Below are 20,082 nucleotides of genomic sequence, written 5' to 3' on the forward strand. Positions count from 1 at the left end.
GACCAGATGTTGCCAGGGGTTCACAGACTGGTTTTGATTTTGTTAGTAAGTAAGTAAAGAATTTTAATGCTCCATCCACTACATGTATGTTATACAGTCAGTTGTTGATTGTTTTACTATGTTGATGTATTGTCTACTTTGCTACCAGTCAATATTTTTGCAAGCATTCCCCATCATGAAGATGTGAAAATAAACCTTTTTAATGCCACTATATCGCCTTGATCCAGATTATTGCCGAATAAGAGATGAACTGATCTCACATTCTGATGTTAATCAAGGACACTTTTAGACTCTAAAATTATTAACCTAGAAGCTCAGAAGTTCTGGGGGTAGTCATTTTTACTGACTGTTAAATACTTTTCCCTGGTCTATGGTTTTAAAAACATAAAACTGCAGAGTACAGGCCGAATGGCTAACCTTTAAACATTTCAGGTAGGTTTGGGTATTTGACAGTATGACAAAAGCTGCAAACTGAAAAAGAGCTGTTACTGGAAGGATGTTTGCTTCTGCTTTTTAAGTATCCTAGTATTCTTTGGTAGTGCAGGACTATATATATAAACCATTAGCCTAGATATGCAAATATATTTCTCCCCCAATGTCATACCTAAGAGGTTTGCTCCTTCGATCTTCATCAGTCAACAGATTTGCCAACACAGCTGTTTATTGTGGGTTTTTTCTAACCAGGAGCAGCTCTAATATGTTTTTTCTTAACATTTTCAATGTTCTAAAACCTCTGGAAGCCTTCCACTTCATTGTTCTGCCCACTTTGAACTAAACACACCTGTGTAGCTTCTGTAAGTGTGGGTGTAAACCAGCACCTGTCCATAGAGAGCTGGGCGACGAGAGTGACATCTGTGTTGTCAGAGCTGGGTTTATACTCATAGTGCAGGAAGTAGAGGTGTGTTCGATGGACAGTGAATCGCTCTCGACGAAACTCGTAGCACGGATCATCTTCATCCAGCTCTGACAGTGTCTTCTGGAGCTGCAGATAGAGAAAGATAGGAAGAATAAGACAGATTACAGACCAGAGAGACAGAATCTCAACAACAACAAAAAAACTAGACAAAACATGCATGTCACTGAGTGAAATAAGTATTTGATCCCCAAACAAAACATTTCTAGTACTTGATGGGGAAACCCTTTTTGCTGGTAATTCTCATAGTTTGGACACATCTCAGGAGGGATTTTGTGTTACCAATGGCAGTCTTGGTGACTGTGAGCTGCATTCATCTGCCTTCAGATGATTAACAAGCTCCTCCTGTGTAGTTCTGGGCTCATCCACCACCTCACTCTTAACCATCCTCACCCTACGAGGCGAAATTTTCAAGGGACTGTGGCTGCAAGGTGGTTGGTATCTATGGGAGTGGTAATCCCTGAACCATATGGTGGACAGAGGTGAAAGGAGCAATCAAGCTGAAGGAGGAGTCTTATCAGTGTTGGTTAATTCAATTCAGTTTAATTTATACTGTGCCAAGTCACAATAACAAGGCGCTTTGAATTGTAAGGTAAAGACCCTACAATAATAAAGAGAAAACCCCAAAAATCATATGATGAGAGTGGGAAGGAAAAACCTGGCATCACCAGGCTCAGGGAGGGTGACACGATACTGTGAGGCCTGATTGCTTAAGACAGGGAGCCAATGAAGAGATGCCAGTATAGGAAAAATATGCTCTCTCTGTCTATTCACCGTCAGTACTCTTGCTGCAGCATTTTGGATTAACTGAAGGGAGTTTTTAAGACAACTTATAATAACAAATTACAATAATTCAGTCTAAAATTAATAAATGAATACACTAGTGTGTCAGTGTCACATGATTTTAGAGATCTTGCACAAATGAAGGAAAGCAGTCCCACATATTTGTATGTGCATTGAAGGACATATCCTGATCAAAAACGATACAAAGTTTCCTTTCAGTGTTACTGGAGGCCAAGGTAATGCCATCCAGCTTTGTAGTACAACACTCGTCAAAGGACAAGTGTTGTACTACAAAGCAAACAGGGATGACAGACTAAGGTTGGTGTTCCCACAGCAGCAGCGGGAGCAAGTTTTAAGATTGGGGCATATTATTCCACGGGTGGGGCATCTGGGAACTAAGAAGACAAGGGACCGAATTGCCAGCAGGTTCTATTAGCCAGGTATGAACAGAGAGGTTGAGGAGTTTTTCTTGCTCAATCTGTCAGCTGGCTGGTGATAAAAATGTCCCAAAAATTCCTTTAAAGCCTTTACCTGTTATTGATGTTCCATTCAGTCGCATTGCAATGTATATAGTGTGGCCGCTAGAGTGAACCCAGGCAAGTAATCGCTATATATTAGTGGTTTGTGCCTACAGTACCAGATATCCAGAAGCATTTCCCCTTAGGGAAATTACAGCTAAACAGACAGCTTATGCTCTCTTGCAGGTTTTATTTCCCAGGTGGATACTCCATCTGAGATTTTGACGGATGATGGTTTTGAGTTTCTTTTGCATACCCTGAGGCAGGTGTATAAGCTTTAAGGTATTAGCAGTATTTAGACCCCCAAACAGATGGCTTGGTGGAGAGATACAATCGAACTCTGAAAGCAATGTTGAAGAATTTAATCTCAGCTGATGCTAAAGATTGGGACATGTGGCTTCCTGATTGGCTGTTCGCTTATAGGGAAGTGCCTCAAGCATGAACCGGCTTTTCACCTTTTTCACCTGCTCCTGTATGGCAGGCAGGTGAGAGGACCATTGGATGTTCTGCAGGAATCCTGGGTGAGGCCGAGGAAAGAGGTGACGAGCGTGTTGGACTACATTCTTCAGATGAGGGAGAAAATGGAGCAAAACACCAAATTGGTGAAGAGACATATGCAGAGTACTGTCACAACAGGGCCGCAAGGGAGAGCTCGTTCAGCCAAGGACAGCAGGTACTCTTATTACTTCCTACTGCTGAAAACAAATTGTTGGCTAAATGGCAAGGTGCTGTGCTAAGAAAGCAGTTCAACAACTCATGAGATCCAGATGCCAGAGAGAAGAAATCCAAAACAAATTTCACATCAATCAGCTAAAGCAGGGGTGGGCAACTCCAGGCCTTGAGGGCCGGTGTCCTGCAGGTTTTAGATATCACCCTGGGTCAACACACCTGAATCAAATAATTAGTTCATTAGCAGGCCTCTGGAGAACTACAACACATGCTGAGGAAGTAATTTAGCTATTTAAAGCAGCTGTGTTGGATCAAGGAAACATCTAAAACCTGCAGGACACCAGCCCTTGAGGCCTGGAGTTGCCCACCCCTGAGCTAAAGGAATGGAAAACCCAGAATAATCCAATCCAGCAGCAGTTGTTCGTGCAAACTGTGGCTGAGGAGGATGATATCAATGAGGAATTTATGCCTGTTGGGCTTAACTCTGTCTCTCTTGACCTCTCCCATCTCTCTGTAACTCAGCAGGAGAAGTTGCATGCCATTATTCCTGCCAAGTTATTTTTAAGAAGAAACCAGGGATGAGAAACCTTGTGGAGCCTGACATCTGCCTGAAAGAGAGTACACCAATATGGCAGAGAATGTACAGGATTGGAGTTTTGGAGAAGTAGGTAGCTCTGATATTGGATTTGGGGGTTACTGAGCCCTCAACCAGTGAATGGAGCAATCCTATTGTGATGGTAAAAGTTGTAATTGTAAAAGAAATTGAAATTTCGTTTAAACTCTGTTCCAGTGAAAATAAAAGCATTCTAAACTCAAATGGATTCCTTGGAAAGAAAAGTTTCACGATCTCCACCAATCCATAAATTAATTTGTTTTCAACTGACAGCATGGCAAGAGCATTTAACCTCTGCTGTCCCATGGTGTTGCATGTGAAGGTCTTAATTCTTTTCCACTTTATAATCACTTCTGCTGAATCAAGCAGAAGCTTTTCAATTTCTGGCAGTGACACTCTTTCAGATAAGGCATCCTGAAGGTTGTTCTCAATTAGCTCGAGCAGAAACGAGTATTTCCTGTGTGCAACTCAAAGATACTGTACAGTGACTTCATCCTAATTTTGATCGCTCCTTCAAGTGTGACACTGGGAAATGATGTGACAAACTTCCTTCAGAGAATACAGTCCGTTATTCTCCGGAGGAAGTCGGACGGAATAAGGTGACCACTTTTGATAAATGTCTCCTGTACCTGCACGACACATTTAGTCCTTTTATTCTTTCTCTCTCAGTCAACCCACTCTCTCTAAAACTGTGTGTTTGACTGGATGATCATGGCCATTTTTACACATTGCTTTTCGAGGACATACATAATATTAAACTCTGGTGTCAGCATAGAAAAACTGTAGAACCTGTAAAAATGAAATAAAGCAAATAAACCTGCAAAAATAAAAAAAATACTTCCAAATCAGAGAGTCTTGTTGACTGCTGAAGTGCCCACTCCTATCTATCTATCTATCTATCTATCTATCTATCTATCTATTGCATCATCATAGGTTTGCACAATTAATTTATTCTTGCTATTTTATTGCTTGCGAGTCATTTTGTCCTTAACCTAAACGAATGCAACTTCACATGTGCTAAAAAGTTTCTGCACGTTATGATTCTAACAAGAACAGACCTGTTGTCTGCTGTTTGCTGACTGTGAAGGTCAGTGGCACTTTTGCGTCAGTCTGAGCCACTGACTTTGATCATGAACATTATTACCGACATGTGAACAGCTGCTTTTGTGTCTGGCATGGTAGATAGACTGGTGCTTATGCTATACTCTCCTACTCTGCCTTAGCACTGAGCACTTTATACAACATGCCTCATTCAACCATTAAACAAGCCCTATCTATGCTGAGATTCTATAGTATATTTCACACTGTTTGTGTGCCGGGGATACAAGTTTCACCTGGTTGGAGTTTTGTTTAAGTAAATGTTTATCACTGTTGACAGTAGAGGGCAGCAGGGTGCCTGCTGTGGGACTGTTATGGCAAGACACACCTCTGTTCATTCTATTCTACAGATTAGTAATGGCTCCAAAAGCACAAAAACTTATTAATGAACACTGAAGTTTATCCTCTGTTACTCCAGGCTATGTTTACAATGTCCAATATGTAACACTGTGCTTACTTGAGCTACTCTGGCTAAAATAAAAATTGCATAGATATGCTTCAAGCACAGGTAATGTCTTTTAACACAGAATCATTGTCATGGTCCTGGGTCATTTTGTCCCAGTGTTCCTAGTTTTTCTTGTGTTTTTGTATTTTGTTAGTTCATTATTTATTCCATGGTTCCTAGGTTGCTCAGTTTAGTTTATTGGATTCCCTCCTTGTGTCTCTGCCCTCTGTGTCTCCCTCTGTGTCTGTGTTTATATTGTGGTGTGAGTTCTTGTGCCGTGGTTCCCTTCATGTTTTATTGTGTTAGGTTTTCCATGTTTCCCCAGCGTGTCGTGTCTGTGCTCTCCCTCGCTGTGATCTGCCTCTCCTCTACTCCCACATCATGTTTCCTGTTTTATTGTGAAGGTCCTGCGTTTTCATGTTTATTCTGTTCAGTCCAGTCGCCCTGTCTCGTTATGGTTATTCATGTCAGCTGTTCCTTGTGTCTTCTCACTTCCTTGTTATCCCTCTGTGTATTTAGGTCAGCATCTCCCTCAGTCCTCTGTCGCGTCGTCCCTCATGGCTGCGTGTCTCTCCCTGTGTTTCCCCATGAGTTCATATTCTTAGATTTTCCCGGTTTAGTTTTGTATCGCCGCTCCCTCTGTTCCCGGCAATAAAACTGTATTTTGAATTCACGTTTTTCTTAAGTGAGTTTGTGTTTGAGTCCAATTCCTGGTTCATGACAATCCTGCTCTCTTAAAATGTAAAGATCAGATCACTTAGTTTTAGATTTTTTGTTCAGTGTTTGTATGTTAATTATACAAAGCAGGTCTGAAGTTATTCAGACCACCCCCCCCCCCAAACAAAACATTTGAATACTGTCAGTAGCCAACTTGACTGGGAACACGTAAAGCATAAAAGTAATATGAGTCATGTCAATAAAAACTTTAGTAAGTACAATACATATGGATATAGGTTTCTTTCTTTCTTTCCTTCCTTCTTTCCTTCCTTCCCTCCCTCACCCTCAAAAGATGACTTTCCCTCCCTGAGCCTGCTTCTGCTAGATCACAGGTGTCGAACTCCAGGCCTCGAGGGCCGGTGTCCTGCATGTTTTAGATGTGTCCTTGATCCAACACAGCTGATTTAGATGGCTAAATTATCACCTCAACATGTCTTGAAGTTCTCCAGAAGCCTGTTAATGAACTAATAATTTGATTCAGGTGTGTTGAAACAGGGTGATATCTAAAACCTGCGGGACACCGGCCCTCGAGGCCTGGAGTTCGACACCCCTGTGCTAGATGTTTTCTCCTGTTAAAGAGCTAATGATAGGAATTCATAAAACCTGGCGCACACCTCAGAAGCAGTAAAGGCATCATGAGTGTAGGTGATGCAAAATGTCCATGTGCATCCACAATGCTAATGCTAATGTCTGACTAGCCAGCATACCCTGAACCTACCATGTCAGGTATTAATTTAATGTACTAGGCATAGCAGTTACATCAGGAGATGTAGAAACTCTCATGTATGTTGTCAATACCAAGTCAAGAGTTAAGAGAATTCCTGACTTATGTTTCAATTGATAAGAAATTTACTCTTTGTTCGCTACAAATGTAACTTGTTTCTAACTAAATGGATGATGGCAGTTTGAATCCCACAGTGGTTAAGCACCATCTCAAATAACTTCACTACACTGACAACAGAAACAGAAGCACAGAAGTCCCACATACATTCTCACTGTTGTGGTCAGCCTCACTGGGACAGCCGAACAGCTCTCGTCGCAGAAGGTTGCCATCGTACTCCAGAAAGGTAAGATAGAGATTCCGGAAGAATTCCACATGCTTGTTCTTTACTCGCAACTTCTTTGGAGAGTTCCAGTGGATCACCTGTTGAGGAGAACCACAAATGGGAGAGTGGTGAAGAAGCTTCTGGTATCATCAGGTTCTAAAGAATCAGAGCAATAAACCAAAACATTTACACTGCGCTTTGCCAAGAGTGCAGAACAAAGTTACTACTTGTTGTTAACACTTGTCCGTTATTTGGCTCAATACCTGGCAAAAATAATGAGAGAGCAGTGAAGAAAAGCCTCATTATACTGTTTGCTAAGATGTGAAATTACTTCACTCAGTGCTTTAGACAAAGGTGCCATTTCACTAACTGCACTTTTTTGCAGATTGATATAAATACGTTTCAGCAATGCCATTCAAGATGCTCGTTTGTCATATTCAGCAACTCAGTGTTTTGGCCAAGAACACTTTGTGGACATAGAATGAACTGCCAACCGTGCGAGGAGCACATGTAGCATTATCCAATGCAAGAAGATACATTATAGAAGAAACCACATGAAAGAATCCACAAAACTGCCAAAACATGTATGAGGCGTGGCTTCACTTTTGATTGGTAAGATCAAGAGCTTTTCCTAAAACTCATTCAGCAGAGTTTCTTAATGTCTTTGTTTAACGGTCTCAAAAGCACTGTGCTAGTGTGGAAAGTTAAATACGTCCAGTTATTTTCTATTACTTTTACTTGGATGACTAAAAACCTACACAGACCAGTGTGGTAAGAACAGTAACAGACCCTGTGCACGAGAAAATGCTAAGTTCCTGTTTTAAGACCGGATGTAGGCTTGTACATTTCTGGTAGCTTTATTTTGCGGTCAATCGCTACTGCGAAGGTGGACTCCAAAATCATGTCCGAAATACGAAAACGGAAAGATTACATTAAGTTACAAAGAGCAAAAGGTGGGAACACTCACCATTGCCGTGTCATTAAAAATAAAATGATCAATTTTGACGTTTGAAGCGTGTAGATCGATTGGTTGTTTACATCACATCAGAAGACACATCGTCCACATTCAGAAGCACATCTCTGTATAGTGACAGTTCTTATGATTTAAACAGGAAAATGTCCAGTATTGAAACTACAGGTGAAGAATAGTCAAAGCCAGATGTTTCCCCGTTATGTCGATATCAGCTGGTCAAGTGCTCTCCTACACAGCATGTCAACAAACCGTGAAAAAAAGCCACAGGATATAAAAAATACATGAATGATTGCTGGTAAGGGTCTCTATATATTAGTATTTACGAAGGGTAGGTTGTGACTTAGCTCCACAATTACAGTGGTCCCTCACTATAACGCGGTTCACCTTTCGCAGCCTCGCTGTTTCGCGGATGTTTTTAGTGCAATTTTGCATGATTTTCTTTTCTTTCTTTTTTTTTAAAGCGCAGTGTGTTCTGCGTCCTGATCGACTGCAGACCGTTGTCGATCTCCGTGCCGTCTCTCCTGTACAGTACAGAATCGCTACATCAATCGCTAGCAGTGTGACTCTGAAGTGCTGTACTGTATGTTTGTAAGTTTGTAAGTTTTCTCCTCAACAAAAACAATGCCGACGAAACGTTTTGCACCGTCATAGGCACCTGTGGTAGCACCCGAGAGGCAGAGGAAGATAACCATGGCACAAAAAACATTGGACTTCTGGGACCATACGGCGCACCGGGTTATAAGGTGCATTAAGCTTAAATGAAGCAATTAAGCTTACATTTAAATTCATTAGTTCTAAAATCCGTCATTATTATTTATAGGAAAACAAATATACTGTATGTTTACTTTTCAACTAAATGTTTGAGACTGAAAACAGGTTTTGATCTTTGGTTTCATTCTATAATACTGGACTTTTTTTTTTTTTTACGAAGGTTTGAACTCTTAAAGTGTTTAAATGACAGAGAAAAGTGGGAAAATGTCGATGCCTGTCTGAAAAAAACTGTACAAAGCGTGTAGTGAGGGGTTTTACAGCCTTAAAACATATAAAATAATTGTAAAAAAATAAAGTTGGCTTCTTTGCAGATTTCACCTATTGCTGGTTATTTTTAGACACCCGCAATAAACGAGAGAACACTATATACAAATACTAAGAAATATAAAATTTGAATCCTTTTTCTATTTTGCCCTGAGGCGAGGGGGAAAATATCGACAAGTCGATGAACATCATCTACAGATATATTCGTTAAATGCTCAAGACATCTTGAGAAATGTAAATCGCCGCTTGATTCATCCATTTGGTTGACCTGTTTTTGGAAAACCCGACCGTAAACAAGGTGCGAATATCACACCGGAAACGAAGCGCCTTACAGGCGTTTCCCCACCGGAAGTAGCATATGCTAAAGTGCACATAATCTATAACTGCATGCTGGTGTTATTTTGGAGTTTAGAGGAGCAGTGAATCTAAAGAGCATGGTTAATGGCACTAACAACTAACATTAGAGTTTGTTTTGATCTCATTTTTTAATAGTACTCTTATGCAGGGTTTGAAATGTCTAGTTATTTGAAAAATAGAAAGTAAAATAAAGGATAGAAAGTGGGGAACACCTCCGAGCAGGTTCATATGTGTCTCGATAAATGTATAACGGGCTTATCAAGATCTCACCTTTAGGTCGGACACATCTTTGTAGCACTTTTCGGAACGGGTGTGGTCAGACAGCTGGACGTTCCAGAAGCAAGGCAGCTGATGAACCAGGAACGGGTTTTGTTTGATCACTGCGTTAAAGATATCCTGCAGACACAAAATCATATAAGATATGATATCCCCACACAAAAACCCCCACATATTTAGGTTGTCCATTCTTTAATCTCCTGAAAGAGATGTGTCTTCCTGAATGTTTTAAATGTGGTACAAATGCTAACTTAAAGAACTAAGTTGGAATCTGCTTTGTGAGTATTTTTCTGTGTTTAATTGATCGATTTCGATTTTTTACATACATGAATCATTTATCATCATCAGCAACCGGAGAGCTGGGAGGGATTACTACCTGCCTCATGGTTTTATGTTTAATAAAAAGCAAGTGAAAAAGATATTCTGGAATCTTACTGGTCTGGGCCCAGTTTCATAGTTCTGACTCAGCCACCATCCTGTTAAGTGTGCTGTATGTATCCAGATGTTCATCCTTATACAGTCCATTTATTCGTACACTCACTCTCATAAAGCGAAAAACTTGAAATTGCTTTGAGGAAATGAAGTCTGGTTACATCTGACAGACTTTTCTTTAACTTTGAGATTTTTGAAAACTCACAAAGCAAAAGCCTAAGTGGCAGCTTTAGCTTCCTAATGGGAAACATAAAAACTATTTAACCATGTAATGAATACTACAATAAAGTGGGCTGACAGTCCATGGAAGGAAGTCATATAGCAGAAGGCAGATGGAAAGCTGAAAGGAGCCTGCTCCTTTTCCAAACTGCCTACCTTGCGGGAATTTTACTTAATGAAGGTTTAATTTAACTCTCATAACCATACCTCTCATCTAGACAAGCTCTGAATAACTAAACGGAAAAAGGATAACTTCACAAAGCTCTCAGTGAGCCCTGTGACTGTTGATGTGGAACAACTCAGAGTATGATAACATGTCTTTGTGACCACTGGCACATAGGTATGCCCAAGTGGACTGTGGAAACTGTGAAGACCACTAACATATACATGAAGAGTTCTATCATCCTGGCACAGGCACAATGCAGGACTCCAGTTATTTAGTATATTTAGTTTTGCAAAAGATCCAAACATTAAAGTTTCAGAGGAGAAAGAGTCTTATAAGTTTTATTTAGCTTGTAGGTGTCTTGAGTCAGCTGACAGTCACTGACAATCCAAGAGGAGAATGGATCCGGCAGTAGCTGAAGCAAAAACTCAGGTGTGGCAGGAGCTCATTGGTATGGGCCATTAGGTCCCTGTACAACTGTAGTGAAAGCTCTCGATCCAGCAGTAAGTCGGACCCTTTGTTATCAATTCTGTTCCTAAATTTTATGACTGACCAACATTTTTAGGTGAGGCAAGTGACTTTATAGGCAGTGACCTCCAGCTCCCACTGGGTGATTTGCAACCAAGTTTTAAAGCAAAAGAAATGAGAATTGCCACCTCTAAATCTGACACGATTGTTCTCAGATGGCAAAGGGCTGCATGCAGCTAAGGGAGGAATCGCTGTTTATTTTGACGTCCTATTTACTGAGCGAAGAGTGAAGCAGGTCACTGACAAGTTGAGGGAGGATGTCTATAAATAGACAGCTGCCTCTGTAAGCTGGACCCAGATAAGCGTGAGAAAATGGATGAAGGTCAAAACTATATCTTTTGAGATACAATGTAAAGCTGGGCATACACTGTGCAATTTTGGCCCATTTTGAGCCGATTTTTCAGTCGTGCGACCATTTTGGGGATCGGCCCGAGTTTCGCCTTAATCGTGTGTTGTGCATCGTGTAGGACATAGGTGTCAAACTCTGGCCCGCGGGCCATATTTGGCCCGCAGCCTAATTACATTTGGTCCGCGAAGCCATACCAAATTACTATTAGAGCTGGCCTACTGGTATTATATAGCTAATATATATATTGTTTAGTATTAAGCTTTGCTTGTTCCATATTCAGTTTTTCAGCTAAACTTGTTTGAGTCCATAAGAAAAGATTCATTCTTATATCTGGAGGAAGATTTTTTTTTTTCAATAAATATTAACGTTAGCCCGCGACTTTGTTTCATTTTGAATTTTGGCCCACTGTGTATTTGAGTTTGACACCCCTGGTGTAGTATATGTGGGGTAACAAGAAACGATTAACACCTCACGACCAGCTCCCGATCATCAATCGTTTGGTCGTAAGAAAATCAAACATGTTTGAAATCCTGTCGTGAGGCTGTCACTGCAGCCTCTCACACTGCGCACGCGCAAACACAGAAATGAAAGTGAAAAGACGGAGCAACACGGCAGTGCAGCGTATGATGGAGGCACAACTTGTAGAACTTTGGCAAGTTCATCTGGGTCTTTTCGATGTGGCCTCACAAAATTATCACGACCACAACAACCATGAAAATAGTTGGATTTACATTGCTGCTCAGTCACAGCTGCCTGATCAATGTTTTTCATTAGCAATTTAGCAAAGTTGATGGTGGTGTGTGTGTGTGTGTGTCTGTGTGAGTGAAAGACAGAGAGGGGGAGCGGGAGGCACATTTTGTGTTATAAGCTTCATGTTATGGACGCACAGTGTGAGCACTCAGGTCGCATCAGATCAGGCCGTATAGTGTGAGACGCTGCATCGTGACCTATGAACTTCTAACCCCTGTGACTCAATCATACAGTTTGAGCAGGAGCTGAATAGCGCGACTGAAAAAATTGCACAGTGTGAGCCCAGCTTAAGACTAACGCCTGATTTAGACTTTTGCAGGGAACCTTTACCATTATGTGTTCATGTTCCAGTGTTTCAACTGTGATGTCAGCCAATTAAAAAAAAAGAAAAATGCTGGTACTTTTCTCTCCCAGGGCCCTACTCTTTGCTGTGGCCAGTGAATTTTTGGGGGTTTTTTTGGGGGGGGGAAACCAATAGTGGATCACTGACCTTCAGAACCATTTTCCAAAGGGGGGGAAACCCAACCTCTGACCCCAAAGGGGCCAGAGTTGATTTTGTTTTCCAGTAACTGCTGTCACATCATTTTGTTTTCAACAAATTAAAGAAACATTTGAACAGTTCAATCATCAATATCCAACATGTCATTTTTTGTACAGTCTATAACCTTTATTGACTGCAACATTTGATGCAACATACTCATACTAATTATACACAACTGAAAATATTTTTTTAATGACTTTTATTATAATGGCAGGTTTACCCACCAGTCCCAACCTCCTTTTCCTGGTGATTTCATCCAGTACCAGAGTGAGATATTCCTATTCAGATTTTAACTGTCACTGAATGCAGAGTTGTCAAATTTAAAGGACATTTTTATATTGGTGCAGCACCATAATGCTGTGCTGTCAGTATATGAAAGCACAACAGGTTTATTTAATTATGTAAGTCCGAAAATACTACTTTCAAATACAGCTGTTTTCACAATTTAAATGACACAATTGTGATGTGAGCTATGACAGTGTGTGTGTGTGTGTGTGTGTGTGTGTGTGTGTGTGTGTGTGTGTCTTACCTGGTCTGCCAAGGAAGTGGACAGCATGCTCATTAGTTCCCTTTCTGCAGTCAGTCTCCACATCTGCTCCCATCTGAGCTTTCGCAGACGATCCAGGAGGAGCAAAATAACCCCTGTAAAGTGGACACACACACGCTCAAACACACACACACACACACACACACACACACACACACACACACACACACACACACACACACACACACACACACACACACACACACACACAAAAGGTACAAACAAAGATGGTAGCTTAAGAAACAGAGTGATTGGCGTCTAGCTGGTCTTAAGGAAGGCCAGCTCTTCCTTAAGACCAGCTAGACGCAGTGCCAGAAGTGTTGTTTCTCATTCACATTTTCTCATTTTGTTTCCTTTTTTAAATTCAGTCATCTAGACTTTGCTTTACACAGCTAACATGCTAAAAGCAGGTTATAAGGTACTCACCAGTGTTAAAGCCTCTGCCCAGTGCTGGCCAGGGTCGATGGTTCTTCCACAGGTTCCCCAGATACCAGTCACTCTGGTTCTCTACCAGACCTAGAACTTGCTGGCCTGCCACACACATACATATCATGACTGTTCTCACTTGTTTTTTGTTTTTTTCTTTGTCTCAAACAAGCACCTTTTTATCTCCACAACCTTCAATTCATTCAACTCTAACCTGCTGCACAGTGGCTGCAATGTCATTAGTAATTACTGATTTGTAGTATTTTGAGGAAAAAAATAAAGGCATTTCATAAGGGATGAGGACAAAACATCATGATTATATTGGGAGGAATAATTGTATGCCACAGTCCTGGATCTGGTGACCCAGTGTTTGTGTTTTTTGATTTATATAATATAATATTCTTTGATTATTGTTATTCATGGTTTTGGTTATCTTTATTTCTTAGGTTCATAGTGATCTTAGTTCTTCCTCAACTTTTATCTAGCCTGCGTATAGTCGGTGTTCCTTGTTTCATGTCGAGACACCCTTGTCTCTATGTTCTGCATTTCCTGTGTCTCCCTAGTCAGTCGTGTCTCCATGTCTCAGCCTCAAGTCTGCATCTTTGTGAATGTCTCATGTTTTCTGTCTCATTTTGTTAGATTAGCTCCAGCTGTGTTCCCACCTGTTTCCCATCCTCTCGTTACCCCTCTGTGTATTTAAGGTTTGCTGCTGGATGGACTGTGTATCTCCCCTGAGGGTTCTACTTTCCCCATTTCATGCCGGTTATTTTGCTATGAGCCTATGTTTTAGTTTCTTCCCAGTTTAGGCTTTGTAGTTTATTCGTTGTCTCTTTTCATGTTGCATTTGTGTCCTGTTCCGCTGCTAATAAAGGCTCACTTTTGGTTTAAGTCCGTCCAAAGCGTCTGCATTTGGGTCCAATGTCTCTCTACTCCGCACTCCAAGTTCAGCAAGACTTTGAAAGGACGTATGTAGATTGTTTAGATAAGAGAATTTATAGAAACAATCTGCTCGTTTCTAGAGCGGGTTGATTGCATCATTTGAGAAAGTGTTTCAATAGCAGTAACAGTAGATTAAAACTGCACGAATGACATAACATGAGCTTAATAGTGGAGTGAAAAACTGTTGCCTCAGAGCAAGAAGGTCTTGGGTTTGAATTCACTATCTGGCCGGGGCTTTTCAGTCGTTGTGTCCATGGGCAAGACACTTCACCCCTTGCCTACTGGTGGTGGTCAGAGGGCCCGGTGGCGCCAGTGTCCGGCAGCCTCGCCTCTGTCAGTGCGCCCCAGGGTGGCTGTGGCTACAATGTAGCTTGCCATCACCAGTGTGTGAATGTGTGTGTGAATGGGTGGATGACTGGATATGTAAAGCGCTTTGGGGTTCTTAGAGACTAGTAAAGCGCTATATAAATACAGGCCATTTACCATTTTTCTGTGTGGAGTTCTCTCCTATCAATTGTCTCTCTGCAAGAAAGGTCACCAAGCTGGAAGCTGGACGCATCAGTAGCAGCAATGGCGTGTCCAGCGGGGTGGCCTGGGGGGGCACAGGCCACCCCCCAAACCAGACTGGCCACCCCAGGTGCCACCCCAAAGGCCAAACAATAAAATTCAATCAAATATCAAATGTCCGATTATGTTTTCACGGTGACGCTCAGATATCCGAGTGTAAGTGAATGCAGCATCGCTTCTGCGCTATGCGCATCACGTTAGCAAAGGTAGGAGAGCCAAGCGCGAAAGATGGCACTGCAGGAAACAATTTTTCGGTGAAAGAAAATGAGGACAGAATAAATGTCCCGGTAAGTAATATTAAGTTTGTTGAGTTTAGTAAACTTCGGTGAAATTAGAATACCAAGGAAAAAAATAACACTTAAAGAATTATTGCAGCTGTGGAATATTTCAGACAGTATGCTACTGAGGGCAGCTAACATAAGAGTTATGAGTTATAAGATATAATCTAAGTCGTAACATTGCTGTATGGAGCTGCAGATTTGGTTGCAGGTTAACATAGCTGGACTGGCCATCGGGCATACCGGGCATATGCCCAGTGACTTATTTTTTATTTTTTTTGTAATGGCATGAACAATGAGAGGTAGTGGATTGGCCAGATGCAGGTCGATGTGTAGAAATAACTCCGTTGTTTGGTGGTGGCTATGACGGGGCTTCCACAGAGGCAACAGGTGGATGAGGGAAGGGGAGGCAGGAGGAGAGACCCGAAGCAGCCACCAGTCCGAGTGTCAGGTGAACTGAACTTCAGGTAAGAAGTTATGACCTGCAGTCTATCTGGGTCAGATATAAACCAAGTTTAGGTGGAGTTTATTTTCATGTTGCTGACTTTTTACTGTCAGTTGCAATAACTCATACTGCGTTCTAGCCAGTTTGACGGAGTTTTTATACAGCTGGGTGGGTGCTATGATGTTACTGATAGTGAACTTTATTTTATTCATAAGGTTAGTTAGTAGAGTTGCCAACGGCTCCTTAAAAAAATGGAATGGTCCCTCATTCAGAGAAAATATTACACGTTTCGTATTGAGCTGAGAAGAGACGCAGTTTGTCCCGGACTTTAGCTAGAATGGAAAAAAGACACAAAGCTGGATTTATTCTGTCTTTACGCTGCACAGCTGCCTCTTCTTCTCTCATTCTCTCCCCCTCCCTCTCCTGTTGCTACTTCAATCATGAAACTGATCAATGATCAGCTGATCGGCTTTTCTCTCTTGTTTATCGCCCACTTTGCGCCAGAAAGAGGAAACCAGCGGATGTCGCGCTAAACAACAGCAGCACGTTTAAGCTTGATCAGCTGTTGTTAGAATGTATTTAATATTAATTTCTAGTATCAGCTGATGTTTGCTGGAGCCACAGCTGTAAAGCTGCTGGTCATGATGTCTGTTTAGATATGTGGTGAGAGGGAAACATGAAGATGAAACCAGGAGATGTCCTTACTGAACCATCAGAGCTGAACAGGTGATGGAGAAACAGGTTTACCTTTTAGGTGACATGAATGAGTTGAAGTTATCAACTGTTTCTGAGAGACAAATAACACCAGGATCCTTTTTTAGGTAGCTGACAGCTGGTAACTGTGCAGGGGCGGGTCTAGCAAAGTTTTGCCAGGGGGCCAGGTAGGGCATTAACAGGGAAAGGTGGGCACAAAGAAATACTTTTCTTTCTTATTCTCATTTAAAATACCTAGTTTTTTATTAAATAATTATCTAAATCTTACAACCAAAGTTTTTATCTGACGTAAAATGTATAGAAATCATACATATACCAACAAGACTGTACATCACTGTCACAACAGCATTTGTTTTCATTCAAAGGCTTTATGGCTTTAATACCTGGTGGGTCGGTCTGTAGTAAAAATGCCCAATTTTTTTGTCCCAGTCCAGCCCTGCAGGTTAATACTGGCAGTGTCACCATGCCAGCTGACTGTATTTTATCATCAGCCAGTGTTGTTCTTTATCAATATTACCAAAGTTTACGATAAGGCAGCATAGAAAGTATTTACTTGCTTTCAGGTTTTATTCAAATGTTAGTCTTTTCATTTGTTTCCCCACTTTTTTCCTGTTTCAAAATCAAACACCAGTTTGTGAGAAGATTATCTTCTTTTTTTAACAGGCAGATAAAGTTTTGCATTGGCATTGGCTAATTTGTCAATTGTTTGTTACAAATGTTCGTATTTTAATTTTCAAAAATGTTTTTGCCCAAAACATATGTGCACTATATGTCAGTAAAAATACTATGCAAATATTGCTGTCCTTGAATGCTGAGTAAACACTGACAAAGCACTGATTGTATCTCTTGTACTTTATCAACGCAGTATCTAAAAACTTTGCACCGTAGTGGTTAAAATCTCATTCTAATAAGAGTTAAAAGTGCATTTGGTTATTAGGTTTATAGGATTATTGAATTATGGTTAACGGTTGGTAGAATTTTTTTTTAAACATTATCTGCCAATTAAATCTGCCACCCTTCTCCAAATCTGTGCCCCTACCTGGCCCCCCCCAACAAAAATTTTCTAGACACGCCACTGAGTAGCAGACACTTTAGGGTCAAATATCATAACATCCAGATCCAATAGAAACCTAATCATATCATAAAACCAGCTTTTATGTTAAATTCACAACAAAGTGTCAAAAACTTTAATTGCTGCCTCATAAATGGAACCACGCTGCAATAAAAAGAAGCAAGAATTGAATTCACTCATACATTTAAAGCTTTTGAGTCACTGAACAAAAAGTATAAAGACAGCAATTGGGTGGAATTAAATATAACTGGGAGATTAAGAGAAGAGAGGAGGAGGGGAGTATGCGGGCTTTAAGGTGAGAGATTACTGAAGGAAGCTGGGCAGAGATAAAGGTTGAGGAAAGAGGCAGTGGGAGCCTGGAGAGAAGAGCATGGGTGCAGTGGTGGCAGGTTTAATGAAGGCTATAAGGAAGATTAATGAGAGCTTATTGCAGCAGGCAGCAGAGAGCAGGGTGCTCCTTTACAAAGGCTACGAAACAAAGAACGCAGATCTGCCTGAGCAGGATAATTAGAGCTCAAATACAAAAAGCTATAGTTTATAAAGGTTAATCAAACTGGATGGCCACAATATTTGTATGAAATTAGTTGAGTTCCAAGTGAAAAAAAAAAACACAGGGAACAGTTATTCAGTGTTAGACTGCATCATGAAATACATCAAAAACAGCACTGTCCGAATGTTCCTACAGCAAATCAAATCAAATCAAATCACTTTTATTGACACTGAACTAAGCAGGAGTGTGAGTGGTAGTGACAGAGACAGGGCGCAGCTCTTTGGCCCAATTACTCACCCTAAGAGGTGTAATCTAGCTGTAAACCCAAACACTCAAACTAAAATAAATTAATGTAAACTTATTTTTTAAAAACACTCCTACTAAAATGGTAAATGGCCTGTATTGTATAGCGCTTTACTAGTCCCTAAGGACTAGTAAAGCGCTATACACAGCCAGACATCCACCCATTCACACACACTACTAACTCAAATAGCTTAGGTTCCTGTAACATTTTTCAACATATTATTTTTAATGAACTTATTAGCAGTGTTGGTCAACTTACTAGAAGATAGTAATTAGTTACTAATTACTGATTACTTCTCCAAGAAAGAAATCCCATTACTTTACTGATTACTTATATTCAGAAGTAATTAGTTGCGTTAGTACTCAGTTACTTGTTAAAAATATGATACACAACCTGAATACGTAATAAAACAATAGACCTTTCAACCCAATTCTATTTTTTCTGCATAATCCATCATATAAAATTAATCAAATGAAAAAAGTCTCTTTTTAAAATTTGTTTTACGAGTTTTAATGTTTACATTTTATGCACATTGCATTAAGCAAAAATTATATGTAGCTGTCTTTGACTTGAAGAAATTTGTTTAACATTTAAACCTGTTTTCTGCATATTTCAAAAATATAAAATAAAATAATTTTTTGTGTTTACACTCACTCTTTCAAATAGATGCAAGTAAAACACAGCAAAGATTAAATAAAATCAAAGATTCAGCTGCACTGAGTCCGGTTGCTCTTAAATCTATTTTCACCTGTTTAGCAGGAGTGGGGCGGGTGGAGGTTTGCCCGGTACTGTAGCAGTCATGTCAGTGGGGGGATCTGGGGGTTTCTCTGTGAATTTCACATTCCTGTGGCAGTGTGCTCGGTGTTTGCTCAGATTTTCTTCCCACGCACAGTTCACAGCAGACGCTAAGGGGGCAGGGATAGCTCAGTAGGTAGAGTGGTCGCCCCATGATCGGAAGGTCGGGGGTTTGAATCCACTGAACGGCTACCCTGAGGTACCCCTGAGCAAGGTACCGTCCCTACACGCTGCTCCCCTGCGCCTGCTTAGTGGCTGCCCACTGCTTCACTGAGTGAATGGATCAAATGCAGAAAGTAATTTCCCCACAGGGATCAATAAAGTACACATTATTAATGTTTCTGTCCCTTTTTACAGAATCAAACTCAAAGTAATGTAGTTACTTTTTTACGCTTTACAAAATCATGGTTTGGTGACGCAGTAACGCAGCGTGCTTATGAGAAAGTAACAGTCATCTAATTACTTTTTTCAAGTAATGAGTGAAGTAAGGGGTTAATAGTAATCCCTTACTTTACTCATTACCTGAAAAAAGTAATCAGATTACAATAACACGTTACTTGTAACTTGTAATGTTTCTGCGTTGCCGGCTGGTACATATGTACATTCAGATAGTGCACCTTATAAATCACTCCTCGTTAGTTTGTGGTCAGGAAGTGGAATTTCTTGCAGATTCCGGGGCCACTCATTCTGTGTTATGCTCAGATTCTCTCTTTCCACAGGCTGTCTTAAGTGAGAAGTTCACTCATTCTGGATTTGCATCAGGAACCGTTCAGAGGGAAAATTTCACCGTAGCCCCGTCTTGTGTAGAAGGGCAGGGGCAGAAATTCAGACACGGGTCTCTGTGGTCTGATCTGTGTCCCGTCAATTTGCTTGCCAGAGACTTAATGTGTAAATTAAATATAAATTGCATCTCCTGCCATGATGTTATTACACTAACGCAATCAAACTGTGATCATATGATGGTGAAATATTGCCCCGTGATCCTGGCTTTCGCTTATGAATGGAAGCTGGGAGGAGGGTCGCTTGTTGAAGAGCTCGCGGCTGCATGCCTCCAGAAGGCCCATTCTCCCAGCAGTTACA

At 40.8% G+C, this 20,082-nt stretch overlaps 1 protein-coding gene across 2 annotated transcripts in view; it reads right to left on the reverse strand.

Annotated features, from left to right (window-relative positions):
• The window catches only part of large1 (LARGE xylosyl- and glucuronyltransferase 1), a 65,623-nt gene that overhangs the window by 9,085 nt on the left and 36,456 nt on the right, over positions 1-20,082 (reverse strand). For both annotated transcript variants that reach the window (XM_082504790.1, XM_082504789.1), the window contains exons 7-11: positions 13,399-13,503; positions 12,955-13,067; positions 9,438-9,563; positions 6,745-6,900; positions 819-982 (exon numbers count right to left, since the gene is read on the reverse strand). In XM_082504790.1, the coding sequence (XP_082360916.1) occupies positions 819-982; positions 6,745-6,900; positions 9,438-9,563; positions 12,955-13,067; positions 13,399-13,503 (664 nt within the window). The remainder of the gene's footprint in view (positions 1-818; positions 983-6,744; positions 6,901-9,437; positions 9,564-12,954; positions 13,068-13,398; positions 13,504-20,082) is intronic.

The sequence above is a fragment of the Aulonocara stuartgranti genome (genome assembly GCF_965226115.1).
Source record: "Aulonocara stuartgranti genome assembly, chromosome: 15".
NCBI classification, from domain to species: Eukaryota; Metazoa; Chordata; class Actinopteri; order Cichliformes; family Cichlidae; genus Aulonocara; species Aulonocara stuartgranti.